The 26,127-nt window shown below is 36.7% G+C and overlaps 1 protein-coding gene across 1 annotated transcript; it reads right to left on the minus strand.

Moving 5' to 3' along the window:
• Nucleotides 1-612: 612 nt before the first annotated feature.
• Nucleotides 613-25,332, minus strand: LOC123566691 (pyroglutamyl-peptidase 1-like). Its single transcript, XM_045360999.2, has 5 exons — nt 23,484-25,332; nt 21,854-22,023; nt 6,595-6,687; nt 2,776-2,915; nt 613-1,450 (listed from the first exon to the last, which is right to left on the minus strand). Exons 1-5 carry the CDS (start codon nt 23,509-23,511, stop codon nt 1,219-1,221), a joined length of 663 nt encoding a protein of 220 aa, XP_045216934.2. The 5' UTR covers nt 23,512-25,332; the 3' UTR covers nt 613-1,218.
• Between the last annotated feature and the right edge of the window lie 795 nt (nt 25,333-26,127).

Raw genomic sequence — 26,127 nt, forward strand, 5'->3', positions numbered from 1 at the left:
CAATTTATAGATTTTTCAACATTACACAAAAAACTTGGCTGAACTTCCCTAGTGAAGTTCCGGTCCAGATTACAAAACCATTCTGATTGGCTGATGTGAAAATGTATGTCAGTCGTCGTTTAACTACACGTGTATGCTAAAATGTGTATATGCAGCATAAATGTGCAATATGAATTAAATAAACAGTATAGAATTATACCAATGTATGACTTTAAATTCAAATTCATATCTAAGATGAATTTCATTCATCATTTTGAGTTTTATTGTAAAACTGTGAATATTTTGCATTCAGTTTTTGTTTGTTTACATTTCGCCTAACATGTGCACACTGCTGTGACCTCTAGACCGGATGTTCATTAGGGAAGTTCACACAAGTTTTTTCTGTAACGTTGACGAAAGCATCAAATATGTGGAGTATCTCTGCAATATGATATATTGAGACAAAATGACTGGTGCATGACGGAAGGTAAATTACCGCATGTTTAGTATGCCGGGTACCCATTCACCGAACTGTGCGTTTTAGGTGAGAAATGTACGATTGAAATGGGTAAGTGCACTTACCTGTTCATAACCATGGTTCTTATAGAGTACCTAGGGGTAGGGTATAACATGTACAGAGGCATTTTCTTTCTGGTCTGGTGCCAGTGGGGGGTATAACATAATACGTCCCTTCGCGTATAAAAATGCATCGGCAGTGTATACTGATAATAAGAAATTACGTTCAAACGTTCAAAGCAAAACCTCAAGTTTTGAGACCCCAACTCCAGCTGAAAAGAGCAACCCTCCAGTTTTGAGATTCTGACCTTATCACATGTGTGTCTGTTATACTGCCATTTTTAACATCAAAACACACAAAAAATTGGCCAAAAATACCTAGGACATTTGTTCAGTGTAAGATTGAAATATCTTTCACAAGTAAACAACAGATGCAATATTTTAAGATATGGTGGTCATGTGTGTTTTAACTAAATTTACCCATTTTATAGTTTCTTACCAGTGAAAACTACGTTTGATATTTTTCACTGTGAAAATACCAGATATACAGCATATTTCACTCTAATATTTCAAAAATTCACTGAAAAACGTATAATAAACAAGGTTATAAAGCTGAATTTGGTGACCAGTCACCAATCAGCTGCTCAAGTTTTGACTGATCTCCAAATTCAGTTTTAAAACCACTGAAACAATTACAAATTTGAGAACATCAGTGAAAACAGATCATGAATCATCAATGAAGGCAACACATAAGAATAAAGCAGACGACATCATCTCGAAGCAGACGTCATCATGAATGTCTATCAGCTTGCTCCAACATCCGAGGATAGCGACTCTGAGGGCTTCAACCAGTTCCTCTATACTGTATGGTTGACCTAGAGGTGGTACGTGGATAAATGCTGTGCGGTTTCTGTTGATATGTAGTGACGTGAAGTAGGAAAAGTCACATAGATACCTGGAAATTACAGACAAATATGAAAATAGGATAGCACTCTAACCAGCATGAAGTGTTCACCTTTGGGACTGGATCTACTAACAGGTTACCGGCTATTTTTTGGTAAGGCACTTTGAAAGCAGAGCTATTAAGTATCTGAACATAGTAATAAAGTGGACTTGTTGGCACATCAAAGGTGAAAGCAAGCTTTTATGTTTTGTTTTTGTTGGTTTAATGTCAGATCAAATCAATTATAGGCCATGTGGTGACTTTCCACCTTTGATGATGCAGGAAGACCCCCAGTTGCCCCTCTGCACATTATTTCATCATGATCAGACACTTGGGTAGAACCATCAACCTTCTGTTACCCAGCTGGATAGCTTCTTCACATAAAGAATTCAACATCCCGAGTGAGGCTGGAACCCATATCGATGAGTGGCAAGTGATTTGAAGTCATTGACCTTAACCGCTCAACCACGGAGGCCCCGAAGGTAATCTTTATCTAACGTCTAATATAATCAACAGACAACATAAGTTATACTATTCTTTTATGTCAAACTACAGATATCCAGAATCAAATGCTTTATGGCACTTTTTATTCAAATTCAGCACACCTTTTACTATAAACAGAAACAAACAGAACTACTTTTTAACACAGACAATGCCATTTTTTCCATTAGGTTTTGAATACCAATAACTAAAGTTGCAAAATGCATTTACCTACAAATCGTACTGTGTACTGTGCCAAAAATGACAAAGGTGTAAATCACTCTATATATAGTTACCTGGTAGTGAAATCATTTATTTTCTCCTAGATAAAATTTTGCACTTTCGCCAAGAATTGCTATTTTGTTTGAACATGAATTAATCTAGTGAATTTTAAATTCAAAATGGCAAAATAATGAGAATCTTAAAACTTTTCATTGTAATCTAATTTAAATGCAACTATCATTGATTTTACAATGTGATGCAAGTCCCTCTCCTACATACAAAATTTAATGTTCTTATCAAAATATTAGGTACTGAACCCCCAGTAGCCATAGAACATGGCTTCAGAAGATCAGAGAAAGGTAGAAATGTAAGACTATAATTATAGAATTTAAAATCTATTTGATTCATTAGTTGACTTTTTCAAAATTTGAAATATTGGTAAGTTTGATATTTGAGCGCATCCGCGCAGTCTGGTCAGGATCCATGTTATTCGCTAACAGTTTCTCTAATTGCAACAGGGTTTGAAAGCAAACAGCATGGATCCTGACCAGACTGCGCAGGCTGGTCTGGATCCATGCTGGTCACAAACGCACTATGTCAGTTTTCTCATGGCGTGGCTCATTTTACCACCTTACCTCCCAGCATCATGAGATACAACAGCTCTTGTTTTGGTCCCTGACTTGTTCACTTTATCACAGACATTTTCCATATCTAGTCCAGCAATTAAACAGTCATCGGCTCCCGGCACACAGCAAAGGTCGTCTGCCTTACAGTTCTGTCAAATAAACATGTGACACAGTGTAACACCTCTAAACTAAATAGCTGGGCACCAGTATTTTAGTTTGGTTTGGAGAGGTTCCTCAAACAGCCAGACACTGGTATTTTATTTCAGTATGTAGAGTCTTTTAACAAAACAGCCAGGCAGCAGTATTTTTTTAAGTGTTATTTTAAATTTATGAATGGAGATTCACCAGCTACATCATTCATTCCTTTAAAGATGGTCAATCACATTTAAGCAGCGTTTTATGATATTTATCAGTTAAAATGTTTGTTTTATTACATTAAAGATTCATATGAGCCACACCATGAGAAAACCTACATAGTGCATTTGCAACCAGCATTGATCCAGACCAGCCTGCGCATCCGCACAATCTGGTCAGGATCCATGCTGTTCGTTAACAGTTTCTCTAATTGCATCAGGCTTTGAAAGCAAACAGCATGGATCCTGACCAGACTGCGCAGATGCGCAGGCTGGTCTGGAGCCATGCTGGTCACAAACGCACTATGTTGGTTTTCTCATGGCGCGGTTCAATTATAGAGAACAAAAGGACCAGTAACTTACACAGAGTTAGATCTCTTTTAGGAATGTAGGTTTTAAATTATACAGCAGTAAAAGAATTGTTTCATTTTGATACAATTTCAAGATTTTCACTCCAACATAGACCTTAATTTTCCCCCCAAGACATCCATACATTTGCTTTAAGAAAATGAAAAGAAAAAGGAGTATTGAATAGTATGTGCTAAAATGGAATAATTATAATCTATTTTTAAGGACTTTTTCGTGGGAAGCAGATTTTTTTACTGAATTACTGCTATATGACTTATATCTTTTATGAAATTTGAAAACTACCCCACCCCTCAGTCAAAAGCTTTTAACAAGAGGGTCATGATGACCCTGAATGGCTCACCTGAGTAATATAAGCCACATGTTTAAAATGGCACATAAAATGGCACACTGATGCTAAAATATTAGAAAGTAGGTCAGTAGGTCACATTCATGGTCATTGAAAGTCAGTTTTAAGATCAGAGTGCAAAACTGTACATGTCATCCAAATTTCAAGGCTGTATCTTAAACAACAAGAAATTAGGTCAGTAGGTCAAGGTCACAGTCAAGTGACCCCTAATTGCTTGGGGTCATCAGGTAATTATAATTTAACAGTCTAGGAAATACGATCTGATATTTTTTTAAGTATATATTCCTATATAACTCATATAACAAGTGACCGCCAAGGCAGGGCCTCTTTTCACCCCAGGGGCATTAAACTTGAACAAACTTGTTAGAGATCCACTAGGCAATGTATATCAAAGGCCTAGGCCTTGAACTTTCAGACAAGACCATTCTTATTTTTTCCCCTATATAAGTCTATGTTAAACAATTTTGGTAAAGGACCACAAGGTAATGCTTCACACCAAATATCAAAGGCCTAGGTCTTGTGGTTTTAGACAAGAAGATTTTTAAAGTTTTTTCCTATAATATAAGTCTATGTTAAACTTTTGACCTCTGGGGCGGGGCCTCTTTTCACCCCCAGGGGCACAATTTAAACAATATTTATAGAGGTGAGCTAAAAAGCTGTTTATGTCTTTTCATTTTACAGTGCAACCTCTCTACAGCAACCCTCTCTATAGCAAAAACCTCTCCACAACAGCATCATCAAAATTTCCCATAGCTGAAACTTACTATCAATTTAACCTTTATAGAGCAACAACCTCTCAACAGAAATAAATATCTGCATCTCCCAAAGGCTGTTGCTCTGCAGAGGTTGCACTGTAATATCATTTCTAGTTTTACATTTAAACTTGATAGACATTTGGTTTCTTCAACAGTCTGAACCACAAGGCTAGTTTTAAACAGGGTGTAGCTTCCGCATTAATTTATTTCGAATCTATCTTGGTTCTACAACCAAAACAGGCTAAGGGAGGTAATATTATAATTTTACATACTTGAATTTCTAATAAATTCTGACTAGATATAAAAATTGTCACTGCAAATCTTTGACAAATATAATAAAAAAGTTCTAATACTCACATAATTCTCTAGACTGATGTTTAATAGAATCATACTTAATAGGCTAAAATAACTCTATCTTGGCTGGGCAACCAGGATTGGAGATTCAAATTTTGAAAAATATTTTCAGTGAAAATCTAACTTCATGTATCAAGCACAGAAGTGAAGAAAGACATTGTATAAATGATCAGTTGTTAAAGTTTAAAGATATCTATTACTTGGCCAAATCACACGTCATCTTGTTATGAGAAACATTTATGCCAAGTTATTTCAAAATCCTTTGAAATTCATGGATGGCAGAGATTATGGACCTGACACGAAGTGTGACGCACAGATGGACGGAAGGACGGACGGAAGGACACAGCCTATTTCTATGACCACCTTCTTTTCCTACAAAATAGGCGGGTGACAATAAATTTTTGTTCAACATGTACTAAAATGGTCATTACATAGATTGCAAGAACAGACATTTATCTATTTTTCAGAGTCAAATACACCATTGAAATTTACCCTGACTGTACTGTTAAGATTTAAAATGCTACTTTTGTCTTAGGATTTTGTACGACATCCTTGTAAAATGTTGATCAACGTAATTATTATATAGTACATATCTCTTGTAAAACAAACAATTATATTGGATATTCTATTGTGTTAAAATGCTCTATCCACTGTAAACATCATTACGTACCAATATCAGAACAGACAAGGCAGTCTGAAAGACAGCTATATCCCCCGCCGCAGTTATTGATAGTGGCTCAACCTTGAATTGTGACCCTGACCTTATGAGGTGATAATTTGACCAAAGTTTCATGATTATCCTTGAAGTTCAAGGGATTTAGGAGATACAGAGCGGACACAAAATGGAATGCTCAAACATTTGACCTTGAGTTGTGACCTTGACCTGACACATGGCTGACTCATTAGTTCTGCACATCGCCTTGATGAGGTGATCATTTGACCCAAGTTTCATGATTATCCTTCAAGGGGTTAAGGAGATACAGAGCAGACACGAAATGGAAGGCTCAAACCTTTGACCTTGAGTTGTGACCTTGACCTCAAGCCGACATGGCTGACTCACGGCTTCTGCATATCGTCTTGATAAGGGGATCATTAGACCCAAGTTTCATGAAAATCCTCCAATTTTTTTTATATGAGATACAGAGCAGACACAAAATGTTATGGACAGAGGGAAGGAAGAAAGGACAGAAGGACGGAAGAAGGAAGGGCAAATGGAGACCATTCCTATAACCCCCCACCATTTGTGGCGGGGGATTAAAAAAGCTTAGCCATTTTGCTCTAATCATTCATTCCCAACAACTTAATTTTATTTGTCATGTCTGCGCATAAAAATGCCACTCATAAATAGACATGGAAATAAGACATCGCCTTACAAAATATTTCTCAATGTCTCCATGTAACAACCAACAAAATGGACTAGGCTGGAGGTCAAATGACTCCAAATCTTAATTGCCTAGGGACTGAAATCGCCTCTCTTCTGCTCTACCTAATTAGCTAACCAGACCAGTATTCTTCCTATTTTTAAATTAATCATTCCTGAGTTCATTGCCAGAAAAACTTAAGCACTGTTGTCATATGAGACTGAGGTGCAGTGATAAGCCCAGTAGGGTTTGGAACAAACTTTTGGGGTTTTGAAGTTTTCTATAATTACCTGTATATCTTCTCTATCATAACCATCATTGTGTGCTTGCTGTTCTAGAGTGATCTCTTTGGCTATACCCGATACACCAACATGTACAACCAACTGTGGAAATAGAGAGAAAACATCATAACAGTTACTATGTTTGTGTTGTCCAGTTTAATGTCTTTTTCAACAACTTTTCAGACATATAAAAGATGGGTGCCTACTTGTAGCAGTGAGCACAATGCCCAACTTTATAGTACAGCCTCATTGGAATATCACGCCATACACATGACATAATACCCCACCCAGTCACATTATACTGTCACTAGGCTGACAAGTCCTAGAACTATTTTCTTAATGCTGAACGAGGAAGATTAGTAACTTGTACAATTTTTCATGTCTTTCATATGACGTGGGCAGCCAACCCACAGCCTCCTGCTCTTGAAGCCGGCTCTTAATTTCCCACCAGGCTACTAAGGCAGTTTCCAGAGAACTATACACGACATATCAACATGTACAACCAACTGTGAAAAAAGAGATAAACATCAGCTTCCTGTTCTAGAGTGATCTCTATTCGCTATACACAAACATGTACAACCAACTGTGGAAACAGATATAAACATTAGCAATGATGTTCTAGAGTGGAAAAAGGGCATAACTTTTAGTAGTGTTTAGAAGTGTATTTGATTTAGTGATCAGAATGCAAAGTGCCTACCGACCAACCGACATGAGCTAAACAAAATGCCTCCTCTTCTTCAAAGTAGAGAAAATGATTAAATATGTTATGTTGTTTGAAAGAGCTTCAAATGAGATGTCACAATTGGGTGGCTGTGTATTGCTGTCATTTATGGTGAACTGTTTGCAGAAAAAAAAAGTTTAACAAACTGGCCTTTCTGTAACCATTCTGGCTATATGAGCCGCACCATTAGAAAACCAACATAGTGTATTTGCGACCAGCATGGATCCAGACCAGCCTGCGCATCCGCGCTGTCTGATCAGGATCCATGCTGTTCGCTAATGGTTTTTCTAATTGCAATAGGCTTTGAAAGCGATCAGCATGGATCCTGACCAGACTGTGCGGATGCGCAGGCTGGTCTGGATCCATGCTGGTCGCAAATACACTATGTTGGTTTTCTCATGGTGTGGCTCATATTACCTTCTTTGAACAGTGAGTGTACAAACAGTCATTTCAGACTATGCAATTTAAGTATAGATTTAGCAAGTTTAATCCAATTTTTGATGACCAACCATGATGGCCAATTTTTCAATTTATATATGTTCTAAATTACTTTGATGTGATCTTCTGATTTAGCTTTTTTTATCTCCTCATTCCTTCTACATATGATAATCATATATGATTTACCAACAATCTAACTTTCCATTACATGTTCTGCTAAACTGTCCCGTAAGATGGGTACTAAAATAACCTCAAAAGGTTGTCCCCCTTTAAAAATGAATGACAAGAGCTATTAGTGACAAATGTCCCCGAAGCGAGCCCAAGAATGCTCCGGTTGTCTAAGCAAAATATGCCAGTATAATTTAGGTATGAATCATTTAGTGACCAGAAGAAAAACAAGAGCTGTCACAGGAGACAGCGCACTCGACCATTTCGATGCTGGATAGTGAAACTGGGCACATCCGAGAAAACTGGAGCTGTCACTGGAGTGTTTAATGACTCCAATGGTGGATGAAGATATTGCACAATAGCTCGGGTCTGTGTCAAAAATATGAAGTACTAAGAGAGAGGAAAAGATAAAGTGTATCAAAACACTATGTAAGTATAATTCTAAGCAAAAGGTAGGCATATTTCATAAAATATTGGTGCAAGAGTTATCACATTGTGTCATATAATGTGGGTGATGATATGGAACAACTACTTCAAGTTAGAATCAAATCCATTTAGTAATAACTGAGATAGAGTGAAAGTGTCAAAAGGACTGAGAGTTGCATACAACACTCTAAATCCACAAAAATATCCTTACTGGTAGAGTAATAATATGTCACTTAAACTGAATGTAATATGCATGTTGTACTACAGAAAAGTGGTCTTGATTTTTCCCTACGATCAGTAATAAAAAAGTTACAAATATAGCTATTTATAGTAACAACAAAGGGAAGTAATTCTAGGTTCTTGTGCATGACATGATCCATCTCATGATGGTGAACAATTGTGCCAAATTACATAAAAAATCCCTCTGTGCATGAAAAAAAAAGTCATTCCTGTATCTGACCTTTGACCTCTAAGTGTGACCTTAGACCTAGGGACCTGGTTCTTGCACATAACACTCTGTCTCATAATGATGAATATTCATGCCAAGTTACATCAAAATCCCACTATGAATTAAGAAGAAATGCTCCAAACACTCATTCTTCAATTTGACCTTTGACCTCCAACTGTGACCTTGACCTCTGAGATAGGAACACAGGGTTTGTGCATGACAATCCATTTCATTAACATTCATCCTAAATATAAACAAGATTGGTCCATGCATGTCAAATCTATAATTCGGACAGACAAACGCATGCACGGACGGACACACATACAAAGAACTGCCAACAGTGATGACTAAGTCGAGTTCACCACAAGCCTGCTCGACAATAAGAAATATTTATGCCAAGTAATTTTAAAATCCCTTTATCGATGGCAGAGTCATGGACCGGATGTTAACCATTTACCTCTAAGTGTGACCTTGACCTTAAAGCTTAGGGTCTGGATCTTGCGCAAGACAAGTAGTCTCATTAATAATGGAGAACATTTCTGCAAAGTAATTTCAAAATCCATTGATGAATGGCAGAGTTATGAACCCGACATGAAACAGACCCCGTCATGCACCGTTGACATCTAAGAGTGACCTTGACCTTGGAGCTAGGGTCTGGATCTTGCACATGACACATTAGCTTTTTATGGTAAACATTTACGCCAACTTGGCCAAGTTATTTCAAAATCCCTTCATGGATGGCAGAGTTAGGGACTGGACATGAAACAGACCCTGTTAACCTTTGACCTCTAAGTTTGACCTTGACCTTGGAGCTAGAGGTCTAGGTCTTGCGCATGACAAGTTGTCTCATTATGGTGGAAATTTATGCCATGTTATTTCAAAATCCCTTTATGGATGGCAGAGTTACAGCCCAGACAAGAACTTATCGGACAGACACAGGCACGGACGGATGGACAGACAGTGCGATTTTAATATGCCCACCTTTGGGGGCATAATAAAAGTAAACTATTGCTGAAAACTACATTCCAACTAGTTACGTGAAATTTCAGCACTGGGACATTATTGCAAATGCATCAAAACAAGGATATGCAACAGTTCTTTGAAAATGGTAAGTTTTTAAATATGCCCCTTTATTCTGTTCTTTTCCGGATTTCAATCATTTTAAAGAGTAATATGTATGCTTTATAATTATGCTGTTCTATCTACATGTGAAACAAATCTTTCTTTCTATGATGGTTTGGTGTTGTCTGATTTTTTTTTCTCAAAATATAAGGCTAAATTTCTCAAGATGCAATTAAGGCTAAGCGTTATATGTTATTTTCCTGTTAAAACACTCGGAGAGTCATTTTCCTGGTAAAACAGAAAAAAAGGAAGAAAAAAAGGGAACATCCCATAAGCCTACACACAAATTACTACGCAGTTAATAACTTCAGAAGAATTTGATGAGAATAATAATCAATTTGTTGACTTTATACCAAACCAAAGGTAACTAATTTCACAAAATTCATATTTAATGTTTTATTATAAATGTAATCTGTTGGCTTGTCATGTCATGTAATTCTGTTAGAATCTGTTAGCATATTTTGCATAAATATGCTACATCTTGTCAAGCTGGGCAAATGGTTTTTATCATCTTTCTAATTATACTGAAATGCTATCTACAATGTCATTTTATACCCCGCCAAACTTTGTTGCGAGAATGGCTGTATGGGAATCACTGTTGTATCCTCTCTGTCCCAGTGTCCCGTCCTATTCACTTTCCTTGAAGATCTCTATAACCCACACAGATATCATTTTGAAACTTAAAACATGTCTGATAATTCTGACTTTTGACTTCAAAAACTTATTTCCTTTCATCACTTACAGGGCTCCACGTTAACTTTTATTTTCACTTGTCCAGTCAGACAAGTACTCTCCTGACCAGATACTTAAACTCAATGTCCTGACCTCTACACTGTTAGATGTGCCCAGGGCAGAGAGAAGTCACTTCTATCTCAGCTAAGATAAGGATTATTGTAGACTCTGTGTGTTTTGGGTTTAATGTCTTTTTCAACAATTTTTCAGTCATATTAACGACGGTGTCTACTTGTAGCAGTAAGCACAATGTCCAACTTTATAGTGCTGCCTCACTGGAATATCACGCTGTAGACATGTGGCATGATATCCCGCCCAGTCACATTATACTGACACCAGGCTGACCAGTCCTAGCACTATCCTCTTAATGCTGAGTGCCAAACAAGGAAGCTGCTAGTACCATTTTTTACATCTTTGGTATGACGTGGCCAGGGATCGAACCCATGACCTCCCGCTCTCGAAGCGGACGCTCTACCACTAGGCTACCGAGGCTGATTATTGGAGAGGTTTTAGGGGGAAGTGGAGAGATCTATGGGAAACATGGAAATATATGAGCCGTGCCATGAGAAAACCAACATAGTGGGTTTGCGACCAGCATGGATCCAGACCAGCCTGCGCATCCGCGCAGTCTGGTCAGGATCCATGCTGTTCGCTTTCAAAGTCTATTGCAATTAGAGAAACTGTTAGCAAACAACATGGATCCTGACCAGACTGCGCGGATGCGCAGGCTTGTCTGGATCCATGCTGGACGCAAAGCCACTATGTTGGTTTTCTCGTGGAGCGGCTCATATTATTGCCATGACATTCAAGATGAAAAAGGAACGAAATGTACTTGTAAATGTTTTTATATAATTTCCTGTCTTTACTTCAGTTTATAATTTTAACAGTTCTTACAAATTCACTGAAATTATATAAAATGAATCTGTTCTCTTATCCTTGTGAATCTAATGTGATTAAATTGAAATTCAAAGTATCTATCTATCTACTAGTATCCATCTATCTTCCATTGCTGTCTAACCCCTTATAGGGACCTAGACACATCCTTGCGCATTCTGTTGAAGCCACAAACATTGTTAGTAGAAAATAAACAAGAGCTGTCCATAAGACAGCCAATGATCGACTACTGGAATTGTAACGTCCAAGAAGCAGGAATATTTTCCTAAATGTTAAAATATCTATAGATTTTCAATCCTGAGTATCAGCATTCAGTTTTGAATATTATATGTTCCAACTTGCATGCAAAACTTTAACCAGAAATTTTAAGTTCAAAAGGGGACATAACTTTGCCAAAATGCATGTCAGAGTTATTGGACTTGATGTCATCACCTACTTTTATATCCCCGAAGACACATGTGAAGCTTTAATTCAATATCTGCATTAGTTTTGGAGATAGTAACATGCTCGTAAAACTTAAAACAAGAATTTTCTAACTTAAAGTCCAAAAGTTGGTTATTGACCTAGAAAAAGAAAAAATAAGTTTCAAAGCTGTACGTCTTTAAGTAATTGCTATGTACTTGCACGCTTTACTTTAACCAGGATTTTCAAAGTACAAAAGGGGCACAATTTTGCCAAAATGCAGGTCAGAATTATGGGACTTAATGCTATCACCTAGTTTTATAACCCCGAAGACACGTATTAAGTTTCAATTCAATATCTGCAACAGTTTTGGAGGTAGTAACTTGCATGTAAAACTTTAAGTGATTTTCTAAGTCCAAAAGGGGACATAATTTTCCAAGAATACATGTCAGAGTAATGGAACTTGACCCAATGAGATTGGAAATTGACCTAGAAAAAGAAAAAATAAGTTTCAAAAGCTATATGCCTTTAAGAAATATAAATGTAGCTATATGTACTTGTACGCAAAACTTTAACCAGATTTTTCTAAGTCCAAAAGGGGGCATAATTTGGTCAAAATGCATGTCACCTAGTTTTATGATATTGAAGACACATGTGAAGTTTCAATTCAATATCTGCAATAGTTTTGGATATATAGCATATAAAACTTTAACCAGGATTTTTCTAAGTCCAACAGGGGACATAATTTGGTCAAAGGAGATAGCAACTTGCATGTAAAACTTTAACCAGGATTTTTAGGAGTCTAAAAGAGGGCATAATTTCACCAAAATACATGACAGAGTTATGGGACTTGACCCAGTGAGGTTGATAATTGATCTAGAAAAAGAAAAAAATACTTTTTAAAGCTGTATGCCTTTAAATGATAGCCATAATTATGCACTTGCATGCAAAACTTTAAGCAAGGTGTGATGTCGACGCCAGGGTGAGTAGAACAGTCCAACTTAAAATTTATGAACCCATAAAAAATGGATCTGCCATAAAAAAAAAAGATTGATCAATACATGTCAAAGTTATGGTCTAGAATCTAATATGACCATTGATACCTAAGTGTGACCTTGACCTTTGAGATTAGGGGCTTACATCACACTCTATCTCCTTAAGGCAAATATTTATGCCAAATACAAGCTCTAAAATTACTTCTGACCCCAAATTATGACTGAGAATTTTGAAATAGGAACTTTGGTTTTATGTGCAACACTGTCTCATGGAGGTTAACATTCATGCCAAATATAAGCAAGACTCTGTCATGCATGTCAACAACTTTGAGATAGGAATCTGAGGTTTGCACATGACACCATGTCTCATAGAGTTCAATATACAAGCCATATAAAAACAAGATTGTTCCATGCATTTTAAAGTTAAAGTAATTGTACGGACAAAAAAATCCTGACGGACGAACACTAACATTCATACACTGAACAGCAATTTGGACAACAATGTCTTCATTCTCCATAAGCGGACTCAAGAAAAAGTATTATTGTTATATCCTTTTCTTAATATTAATTATTGTCTTCTCTAATACTTGCCCAAAGTTGAATACTGATGAACAAAGAGGAAAGTTTTATTAAATCTATTGTTTTAATTACCGCTTTTAATGCGGCTATTACTGTAGAGTTCATGTGCAGTATTATAGTGAGTATTAATCTTCTTTCTTCTTTTTTTTTTTTGTTTGGTTTAATTCACACAGACACAACTATAGGTCATAATATGGCGACTTTCCAGCTTTGATGGTGCGGGGAAGACCCCAAGTGCCCCTCTGTGCATCATTTCATCACAAGCTGGCACCTGGGTAGAACCACCAACCTTCCATAGGCCAGCTGGATGGCTTCCTCACATGAAGAATTCAACGCCCCGAGTGAGGCTTGAACCCACATCAGTGAGGGGCAAGTGATTTGAACTCAGCAACCTTAACCTCTTGGCCATGGAGGCCCCCATGTGCAGTATCAAAGTATCGCGTTAGATTACTCTAACCATGTTATAACACATTATTAAGAGCTATTTAGACAGCTGTTTCATCTCTTTTTGATATAAAGTCTAAACCATTATTGAACTTTAACGTTTGGTACTAGGAAAATTAAACAGACATGAAAAAAGTATCTGCAGAAGTATCATACAAAATGCTATAAAAACAAAGGGACAGGAATCAGATTACAAAGTAATTGTGTAGCTTAATTTATTTTCAGAATGTTTCAAGAACCAGATTATGTACACAATGTGTCATTAATACTATCAGATGTACTTGCTGATATAGGAGTAGAAGAGAGAACTGTGTTGAAGAGGAGAAGAGCATTGCAGCTGATGGAATCTATTGATAAAACATTTAGAATACTAAACGATCAGAAAAAATCACTATATTATTTAGGCAGTCTCTCAGAAGGCACAACCACATCAGGACTTAAATCTGACAATGACAGACTTATCTGTTTTAAAACATATAATGTGATACAAGAATGGAAAGAATGGGAACCTGGTGTACAAAATTTATTGATGATCCAAGATGAATCTGTATCACCAGGCTACTGTTTACTACAAAGTCTGAGAGAAGATGCTCCTCTTCCATACACTCATATATGTAATGTATGCAATGTACGCTATTTCAGAGACAGGGCAGGGAGAATACTACTGAGGAATAGTGTATTGTCTGATGAACTAGCTGATAAAATAGGGGGAGGAAAAAAAAATGGTCCGGCATATACACAACTAGGACGTGTTGATCTTGACTATGTTGGTGCTTTACAATGTAAATCATGGCCTCTACAAGCTAGACAATGGTTAGACTGGCAAGGTGTAGGTCAGTGGCCTTCAGATGATATGAAGAGATATTGCGGCAATACTGGATGTTTTGTTGTTGGTGTTGGTAGCAAGGGCAGTCAAAATGAGGAGCTTGAATGGAGGATATCAACATGTTTCGCAGAAAGGTGTCTGATGTTCAATCTCAGCATCACACAGATTCGGTGCTACGTGCTGATGAAGATGATATTAAAAACTTACATCAAGCCGCACTATGAAGACACCATTTCAAGTTTCATGTGTAAAACAGTTGTGTTACAATTAACTGCAAATACACAGTCCAGTTTCTGGAGAGAAAATAACTTACTTGTTTGTCTATCATCTTGTTTATTAGTCCTGTACAACTATATTTTGAATGAAAATTGTCCACATTTCATCATACCAGGAAACAATTTAATGGCAGGACGTATTTCTTCTGAGTCTAAACCTCACATTCTTGAAATACTGCAGTATATCATAAACAGTAAAGGAACAGCATTACTAGAGATTGAGTTTGACTATCTTGGAATGCTGCTTCAGTGGAAGTTGAATAGGTTATGCCCAGTCAAAGTAATTCACACTGTTTCAGCAGAATTATTAGGAAATACTGCAGACAGAGTTCAAATTACCATATGCAAAAGTCTTACTTCAGTTAGAAACAGCAGTGATGAAATCACTATAAGAACATTGATGAAGTATCTTTCAAAACTAGTCATCCTTTCTCAATGCCAAGGATTGGACAAAACAGCTTGCAGCCTTCTTGCACCATTGTTTTGTACAACACTAGGATCAATCCTGGCATCCCAAAACACTGAACAGTACAACGGTATATCAGAAGAAGCTCTCACATGGATCTCACTCGGTCTGAACACAGATGTTTCATCTGGAAAACTGAAGCTAGCATCAGTCTTTTACTGCACAGGTGATGTTCAAAAAACAGAAACTGTGCTCAGAGATATTGAAGCTAGCTATGACCTAAACATTGTTGAGCCAGTATGTAGTTGTTATATGAAAATCCGTCCAAGAGTAAGAAGAGGTTTCATTGCAATATCTGACAATCACAATGAAGATGCACTACAGTACGCTATAGCATTCTGTGTAAGATTTCTCCGATGTGAAATTAACTGCATTCCAAAAGAACTACAGTATGAACTGTTCAAATCTACAGAAGAGGATCTTGCTTTCAGAGGTAAAGATGATGGATGGATCGACTTTGCATTGGTTGATTCTCTCCCCTACCTGTATTTCCTACAATACAAGACTTACAGCCACCTTGGAAGACAAGATGATACAAAAAAAGCACTTTCCAACCTTATCAGGACCATTGACCAGGAACCAGATCTTGAACACAGGGAAACAGCCCTGAATCTACTTGGACAATGCATGGAGCAAGAGAACAGACCAGCAGCTGCTTTGCGTTGTTACTCAGTATCCCTAAATCTAATAGGAAGAAACAATGCTGCCAAAATCCATATATGTAGGCTTCTATCTACTATGATAAATGGCCAGCCTTGAAACCAGACAAACGACCAGGCTTGAAACCAGTCAAACGACAAGGCTTGAAACCAGACAAACGACCACGCTTGAAACCAGTCAAACGATCAGGCTTAAAACCTGTCAAATGACCAGGCTTGAAACCAGACAAACGACAAGGCTTGAAACCAGTCAATGACCAGGCTTAAAACCAGTCAAATAACCAGGCTTGAAACCAGTCAAACGACCATGTTTGAAACCAGTCAAACAACCAGGCTTGAAACCAGTCAAATGACCAGCCTTGGAATCAGTCACTTCAGTGAAGTCTAGACAAGAATCTCAATGGTGACTTCATTTATAAAACAACTAAAGGGCAGTAACTCTGTAATCGGTGTACTAGAATGACATGACAACACACACAATCTTCCGCTTGGTACAGAGGCTTGTGTCAAAGTTCCTTAAACTCTCACAATCAGTTTTGGAGTACATTATGTCTGGACAACTTGCTAGTAATAAACTATATAAAGGGGGCATTAAATTGATGACAAGACCATGCAAATGATATGTCAAGCTAGGAGTAATACAAACAGAATCATTTCTTTGAAGTTTCACTGAAATCTGAAACGGGCTTTTGGAGAGGTAGTGTGGACAATCTAAAAACAAATGGTGAATAGATGTATTGGCAACAGAAACAATACATTTTATTATAATTATTTAATGACTGATACAAAGTCATTAAAACTTCCTTCTAAATGTTAATTAAGTCTCAAAAAAGAATATATCTAACAACAAGGATCCTACTTCAATGTCTGAAATTTTGTGGAAAACAGCCTTTAATGTTGTAACACTCATTCAAGCTTAGACAATCAAAATATTCCAATGCAAAGGAATGAAATTGGAATTATCTGAACCACAGCAGGTGGTCGTATAGTAATATTATGTTTGTGTTTATGTATTCTTTATAACTGGTATACCTCAACATACGCTAACATCCTACGTGTATAACAACCAATAAAAATGCTGTAACAACTGAACCTTTATTTTATCATAATAATAAATAAATGAGTCACGCCAAGGGAAAGTCATAGTGCATTTGTAACCAGCATGGATGCAGACCAACCTGCAGCACCTGGGGTCTTCCTCCACCTTTAAAGTTGGAAAGTCGCCATATGACCTATCATGTTTCAGTGCGACGTTAAATCAAAAAAAAAAAAAAAAAAAAAAAAAACATCCGCGCAGTCTGGTCAGGATCCATTCTGTTCGCTTTCAAAGTCTATTGCTATTAGAGAAACTGTATGGAACAGCATGGATCCTGACCAGATTGCACAGTTGTGCAGGCTGGTCTGGATCCATGCTGGTCGCAAATACACTATGTCGGTTTTCTCATTGTGCGGCTCAAATATACAATACAATTTAAACATCTTTTGAGAAATGCACAGGAAATTATTACTATTCCTTGAAAAATATAAAACATAGATGTACTTGTCTCCAATTAATTTATCAAGAGGGTTTCAGAAGGAAAAGAAAAGCTAAGAATCTGTAACCTAAGTAAGTAGTTACGGTTTTACTTTCAAACATAGACCACGAGATCAACGTCATAAGTACAAGTTTCATTTCAAATTTGAACATTTGTCGTGTGCTTTGAAATCATTAATATTTGTGAAGGACTTATTTTTGTGGAATTCCATTGTGTAAATCCACAAAATTTAATCCCATTAAAAAAAGGAAATCTTCATATTATTAATTGCATCTTTAAAATTCAAAATCCATAAATTCACTTCCCCCGAAAAAAAAAGGCACATTTGCAGAATCCACAAAATTTTATGCTCACAAAATGGAATGATTTTACAAAAACAGCAAATTCTTCCTTTTGGTTTTCCAGAATGTGGTCCATGCATACAGGTTTTTCAGTACATCATAAAGTAACTGGTTTTTTAGCAAGGTTGATATGATAATTCCTCATTATCATATAGATAAAAAAATTAAAGGCAAACAACTGTTTTATTTTTGTATCCAACAACCTGAAGGTTACTTCTGAAAAATTTTGAGAACAATTTGCACCTCTGTCAAAATGTTTTGTAATAAAAAAAAAATATGCACAAGCTCTCTAGCTGAGATTTTAAGAAAAGAAACAAGCGTGTATCTCTCAATATAAAAATGTATAATATTTTTATTATACACTCACTTTACTTTTGTATAAATGATATGAATACGTTCTCTATTATCAGAAAAAAAAATTATCTGTCTTTTCCGTAACAAGGTTTTTCCCTGATTTCTCTTTAACCTTTAGCCTGCTAAATTTCTAAAATGAACTGGTCCATCATTCAATTTGGGCAGTACCACTTATTATTGAAAGGGGTGTTCACTGAAAATTTACTGACCGAATAGCGAACAGTGCAGACCATGATCAGACTGCACGGATGTGCAGGCTGATCTTGGTCTGCACTGGTCGCAAGGGCAGAATCACTTGCCGCCAGCAGGCTAAAGATCAATTATAATACAATACCACTGACATTCCTGTGATGGTAAAAGGAAATTTGGAACAATTATAAAATATCTTGAATAGTTTTGAATTATCAAAAAAAAATTAGTTGGCCATTTTCCTTTGTAAATGTCATTTTTGACACATTTTTAAATTTTTTTTTTTTAAAAATTTGACTTTATTTGTAAATGGACTGTTATAAAAGTGTGAACGGATTGTTCTAAAACTGTCAGGGTGCCTTCATGGTAGTTAGCAAAAAAAGCACTACATTCATGCAAAAATTTTGCAAAATTTTTAGCTGCCTTCAATATTGAACAAAATACATTTTTGGCCATAAAACTGACATTATCAAAGATATTTCAAAAGAGTTTTAAAAAATCCTACAACCAACCGTGGAGACCTTTAGAATGATAATTGAGCTGCGCCATGAGAAAACCAACATAAAGGTTTTGCGATCAGCATGGATCCAGACCAGCCTGCACATCCATGCAGTCTGGTCAGGATCCATGCTGTTCGCCGACAGTTTCTCTGATTGCGATAGGCTTTAAAAGCGAACAGCATGGATCCTGACCAGACTGCGCGGATGCGCAGACTGGTCTGGATCCATGCTGGTCACAAACAGATTTACATCATTTATATGATAATAAGTGTAGATGTATATACATGTAATAAAAAAAATTGTTAAATTTGCATAGAGAAATATGCACTCGTTCTTTCGCAGAATAATATTGCACTTGTAAAGTCGCGCAATATTTTCGCTGCAGAACCCGTGCATATTTCTCGATACAAAAATATTAGAATATTTGGTCCTACTGTAAGTTCACAAAGACTGAAAATATATTTGTAAAAAGACTGTTTATCAATACTCATGTGACTATATTTATGTTTATCAATGATCATGTGACCACGGTATGTTTATGTTTATCAATGATCATGTGACTATGTTTATGTTTATCAATGATCATGTGACTATGTTTATGTTTATCAATGATCATGTGACTATGTTTGTTTCAACCATTGAACATACCTATAAAATTTGTAGATTTTATAATTTACTCTGTTGTAAATAAATATATAAAGCACTGTTTACATCTCTTGTTGATAGTGTGACCAAAGACATACCAGTACATGTAGGTGAAGATTGAAAGAATCCTGCTGACTAGTTTTCGAGAAATTTGCTTATGTGCAAAACTTCTGTGACCTGGATCAAAAAGTGACAACAACAGCTCTATTATTTGAGTAATTTCAAACAGTTGAGCTAGAAATAGCAAACAGTCCGGCTAAAATACTAGCATGATTTCTGTATGACATCTTTCGTCAGATCTTACAACTGGTTTTTTAGCTCACCTATCACATAGTGACAGGGTGAGCTTTTATGATTGCCCTTCGTCCGTCCGTCCACAATTTCCTTGTGAACATGATAGAGACCACATTTTGTATTTGATTTTAATCAAACTTGCAAACAACTTGTATGGGCATAATATCTCCGTTCCTTTCGAAAACTGGCCAGATGCCATCATTGGTTCCAGAGTTATGGCCCCTTAAAGGGCCAAATTTGCCATTTTTTGGCTTGTGAACATGATGGAGACCACATTTTGCAATCAACTTTAATAAAACTTGCAAACAACTTGTATGGGCATAATATCTCAGTTCCTTTCGAAAACTGGCTAGATCCCATCATGGGTTGCAGAGTTATGGCCCCTTAAAGGGCCAAAATTTGCTATTTTTGGCTTATGAACATGAAAGAGACAACATTTTGCAATCAACTTTAATCAAACTTGCACACAATTTGTATTGGCATAATATCTCAGTTCCTATCGAAAACTGGCCAAAGCCTATCATGGGTTGCAGAGTTGTGGCCCCTTATAGGGCCAAAATTTGTTATTTTGGCTTTTCCAGCCATAGAGACTTTATTTATGGTTTGAGTTGATACAAGCTTGCAAATTATCTTCAACAACAATAAATCTTGGATTCCGTGATGAAATTGTTAGATCCAATCATAGGTTCTGGAGTTACAGCCCCTGATTGACCCCTAAAAGAGCCAAAGTTTGGTAATTTTTACCTTGATAGAAGTGACATTTTATATTTGATTTTAACCACACTTACACACAACTTAAGTCACAATAAGATCTTGGTTCCTTTTGAAAACCGGCTAGATTCCATCATGGGTTCTAGAGTTACTGCCCCTGACAGGGGCAGAATTTTCTATTTTGGCCCTTTCAGTCATATAGAGGTTTCATTTATAATTTGATTTGAAACAAACTTGCACAGAATGGTTATCTTGATGATCTCTAGGCCTGGATCAAAACTGGGTCATGTCAGGTAAAAATCTAGGTCATCAGGCCAAGTCAAAGGAAAAGCTTGTTAACAACCTAGAGGTCACATTTATGACCCTGTCTTCATGAAACTTTTATCATCTTATATATAAATATTCATCTTCGAAAAAATACTACCTTTAATCTCATGTTACAGTCAATGAGATCAGATTGATCTTATTTAAAATACTCAATATACATCATGTATATATAACACATGTATAAATGATAAAATGTCCACTATTTACTCAGACACATTCATAAATTAGCCATTTGGCTGCTTTAGAACCATGCATCAGTTGTGTATTTGTCATAAGTTGTACAAACTGTGTAAACTTAACATTCAGAAATCACAATCATAATTATTCATAGGGCATGAAATTTCGTGGTTTTGGCCGCAACGGCTATTACGTTGGCATATAAATTCATGGATTTCAACCACTTAACATAAAATGAATGGGCATTTTACTGCCTTGTTTGGATTAAAAATTTTGTGGACTGACTGGACCAAGAAATCCAAGGAAAATTAATAACTTCATGGTATCAGTTTTTTTTATCGTCTTAAAAAGTCACGACGACACAATTCAGACCATATGGTGATTTTCCAGCTTTCAAGTTGTAGGATCTAGACCCTTGATGCTCCCTCAGGTCATTGTATCAGGCACAAGAAGACACCTAGGAAGCTAGAGTGCTTCCTCACATAACATGTGAAAGACTCAAACCTGTACAAGTGACTGGAAGTCAGAGACCTCACACATTTGGTCAGGGAGGCCCCTATCACAAATCAGATAGTACGGAATGTTTTGGCAAAAACTTACATCTGGTTTATGGCTGTCCCAGATCTGTGGAACCTGTCTTTTAACTGTATTATACTCTACTGGCAACTCATAAATGAACACGTCTACTTCTTCACCCAGTCCCTGTTCTTTCAACAGCTTAACACACTCCCAGCTTGCATTCACTTTGTGGCTTCCAAAAGGTCCAAAGCCTGCAATTCAATTTATAACTATTTATCAGTAAATTATCATTTCAGCCGCACCATGGGAAAACCAACATAGTGTTTTTGCGACAAGCATGGATCCAGACCAGCCTGCGCATCCGTGCAGTCTGATCAGGATCCATGCTGTTCACTTTCAAAGTCTATTGCAATAAGAGAAACTTTTAGCAAACAGCATGGATTCTGACCAGACTGCGCGGATGTGCAGGCTGGTCTGGATCCATGCTGGTCGCAAGCGCACTATGTTGGCTTTCTCATGGTGCAGCTCATTTCATTTTATGCTATATGTACATATTAATATATTACCAATGCCTTAAATCATGATTCCTGAAGCTAAATTTGAGCTTTTGATTCACAGAGAGAAAATTACTTGAACTTTTCATTTTAATATATTTTAGTTTGCTTCCAGGTAAAAACAAAACCAATATGAGCCGTGCAATGAGAAAACCAACATAGTGGGTATGCGACCAGCAAGGATCCAGACCAGCCTGCGCATCCGCGCAGTCTGGTCAGGATCCATGCTGTTCGCTTTCAAAGCCTATTACAATTAGAGAAACCGTTAGCAAACAGCATGGATCCTGACCAGAATGCGCGGATGCGTAGGCTGGTCTGGATCCTTGCTGGTCGCATACCCACTATGTTGGTTTTCTCATGGCACAGCTCATATAAGGTATCATTTTGACAATGAATATGACTGTATTTCAAACTGAAAAAAGTTTTTAAAAGTTCCTATAAGCAAACCTTAATGTTATATATACAAGAGATTTAAGATCTTTAACCCTGAATTGACGTAAACAATTTTTAGTCGGTCACTCAGTGACAATACCTCATGCAGATCCTTTCATTATATTCAAATAAACAAGAAAATATATAAAAAATCACAGGTTCCTCTGGTGAGTATGGCAAGCCTGTTGAGGATCATAATGGTATTTAAATCTAACTTGCATCTACAAGGCCAAAATTAAAAATATGTTTGTTTGCTGTCTCCCTATACCTACCCACTTAAAATGCTGCACCCCAAAAGTTTTTATTGGACAACACTGGTCAATTTTTTGTTGAAGTTGCGATATGACAAATGCCGCATATATTTCAAGTAATCAAATAATAAGTAAGAAAGTTTAAAGTGTATATAATTAATTTCATCCTTTTATGCAACATATACAGATTTGTCTTATTTTTACAGATATCTACTGGTAAAAGTATATTTAAATCCCCCCACCAAAAAAAAAGAAAGAAAAAAAAAAATTTGCCTACCTACCTATCCAACTTTAAAAAGTAGGGTCGGGAGACAGCAAACAAAGACTTTTTTAAATGTGGCCGAATCTGGTAAAACAGATATTAAACCTCATACTATACTGAACCCTAGTCTCCGAACACTCTTATCAGATTCTTGTATACCCAAATTTTCTGGCACACTGTCACTCCGTTAAATCATGCAGATCACCAATTACCTGTTACAACTACGGTCTTTTCCTTCATGGCTTCACGAATCAACAAATCTGTTTATCCTGCAATCTATAAAACACAGTTTATAATTTTTTTCTGACAATAAAGTAATTTTGTTGAAACTAAGCGTGGCAAAATGTTAAAATATATTCCCCGTCATGTATAGCATAAATAAGCCCCACCATGAAACAAGAGGGCCAAGATGGCCCTAGGTCGCTCACCTAAGAAACACTCCATAACAGTGTAAAACATGTACGACCTAGTGATTTCAAGGAAACAAATATTCTGACCAATTTTCATTAAGATTGGACCAAAAAATTGGTCTCTTGCGATAAAACAAGCATTTCCTTAGATATGACCTAGTTTTTGACCCTAGATGACCCATGTTCAAACTCGACCTAGATTTTATCAAGGCAATCATTCTGACCAAAATTCATGAAGATCAACTGAAAAATACAGCCTCTATCACATACAGAAGTTTTTTCTTTGATTTGACCAAGTGACCTAGTTTTTGACCTCAGATGACCCATATTCAAATTCGACCTAGATTTCATTAAGGCAATCAACCTGACCAAATTTCATAAAAATCAATGGAAAAAAAAGTCTCTATCGCATACACAAGATTTTTCTTTAATTTGACCTAGTGACCTAGTTTTTGACCTCAGATAACCCATATTCAAAATCGACCTAGATTTCATCAAGACAATCTTTCTGACCAAATTTCATACAGATCAATTGAAAAATACATCCTCTATTGCATACACAATGTTTTTCTTCGATTTGACCTAGTGACCTAGTTTTTGACCCAAGATGACCTATTTTCAAACTTGGTCTAAATTTCATCAAGGTAATCATTCTGACCAAAATTCATGAAGATCAATTGAAAAATACAGCCTCTATGGCATACACAAGGTTTTTAGGTGATATGACCTAGTGACCTAGTTTTTGACCCCAGATGACCCATTTTCGAACTCGGCCTAGATTTCATCAAGGATATCATTCTGACCAAAATTCATGAAGATCAATTGAAAAATACCGCCTCTATCACATACACAAGGTTTTTCTTTGATTTGACCTAGTGACCTAGTTTTTGACCCGAGATGACCCATTTTCGAACTCGGCCTAGATTTCATCAAGGCAATCATTCTGAGCAAAATTCATGAAGATCAATTGAAAAATACAGCCTCTATCGCATACACAAGGTTTTTCTTTGATTTGACCTAGTGACCTAGTTTTTGACCCAAGATGACCTATTTTCGAACTTGGTCTAAATTTCATCAAGGTAATCATTCTGACCAAAATTCATGAAGATCAATTGAAAAATACAGCCTCTATGGCATACACAAGGTTTTTAGGTGATATGACCTAGTGACCTAGTTTTTGACCCGAGATGACCCATTTTCGAACTCGGCTTAGATTTCATCAAGGTTATCATTCTGACCAATATTCATGAAGATTAATTGAAAAATACCGCCTCTATCGCATACACAAGGTTTTTCTTTGATTTGACCTAGTGACCTAGTTTTTGACCCGAGATGACCCATTTTCGAACTCGGCCTAGATTTCATCAAAGTTATCATTCTGACCAATATTCATGAAGATTAAATGAAAAATACAGCCTCTATCGCATACACAAGGTTTTTCTTTGATTTGACCTAGTGACCTAGTTTTTGACCCGAGATGACCCATTTTCGAACTCGGCCTAGATTTCATCAAGGTTATCATTCTGACCAATATTCATGAAGATTAATTGAAAAATACAGCCTCTATTGCATACACAAGCTAAATGTTGACAGACGACGGACGACGGACGCCGGACATCGAGCGATCAGAAAAACTCACCTGAGCATTGCTCAGGTGAGCTAAAAACCAACACGGTGCATTTGCGACCATCATGGATCCAGACCAGCCTGCGCATCCGCAAATGCACTATGTTGGTTTTCTCATGGCGTGGCTCACTTACTTTCCACTTTAAAAAACTCTACTTATTGAGTGACTAGTTGTCAATCTTTTTCAATTTTGGCTAATTCAAAGGCCATAATAACTCTACAGCCACAAAGACTACCCAGCTTGTGATTGAACTTGATCAAATCGGCACTTGCTACATTGATGTTTACACCTTAAGCTTAAGTTTAAGCTTGGTGAAAATTGGGTGTGAACTGTAAACATTGTCAATTTTCACATTTTAAGTAGTTCAAGCACAGGTGTTTGAAGCTCTATCAATAAAATATATGTGCAGGTTAGATCTCTTGAAGAGATCGTAGACCTCTGTACTATTTCATAGTATATTAGGTGGGTGGGATATGGAAATGCATATATTTTTTAATAGAGCTTCAAGCGCCTGTGGTTCAAGGGCCATAACTCAAGAGTGACTGGGAGTATCCAGCTGGTTTAATCAAATTTGGCTGAGATATTATGCCCATAAACATTGTGACAAAGTTTGGTAAAACAATGGATGAGAACTACTCAACTTAGAGAAGTGTCACAGCCAATTTTCGCAATGTTTAGTAATTCGATAAATGGCAATAACTCTAGAGCTCCAAGTTAGAAAGCATACAATGTCAATGTTCAAAACTTTGAGTAAGTTCAAGGACCATAACTTGGAGGATCCAGCTAGTAATCAAACTTGGCTGAGATATTATACCCATG

Source organism: Mercenaria mercenaria, chromosome 8 (genome assembly GCF_021730395.1).
Source record: "Mercenaria mercenaria strain notata chromosome 8, MADL_Memer_1, whole genome shotgun sequence".
Classification (NCBI taxonomy): domain Eukaryota; kingdom Metazoa; phylum Mollusca; class Bivalvia; order Venerida; family Veneridae; genus Mercenaria; species Mercenaria mercenaria.

Coding starts and splice junctions, on each gene's coding strand:
- LOC123566691 (XM_045360999.2), bottom strand. CDS start 23,511: ATGAAGGAAAAGACCGTAGTTGTAACAG. Junction 22,024..23,483: donor AAAGACCGTAGTTGTAACAG/GTAATTGGTGAT, acceptor ATTGAATTGCAG/GCTTTGGACCTTTTGGAAGC. Junction 6,688..21,853: donor GGGACAGCCATAAACCAGAT/GTAAGTTTTTGC, acceptor CTATTTCCACAG/TTGGTTGTACATGTTGGTGT.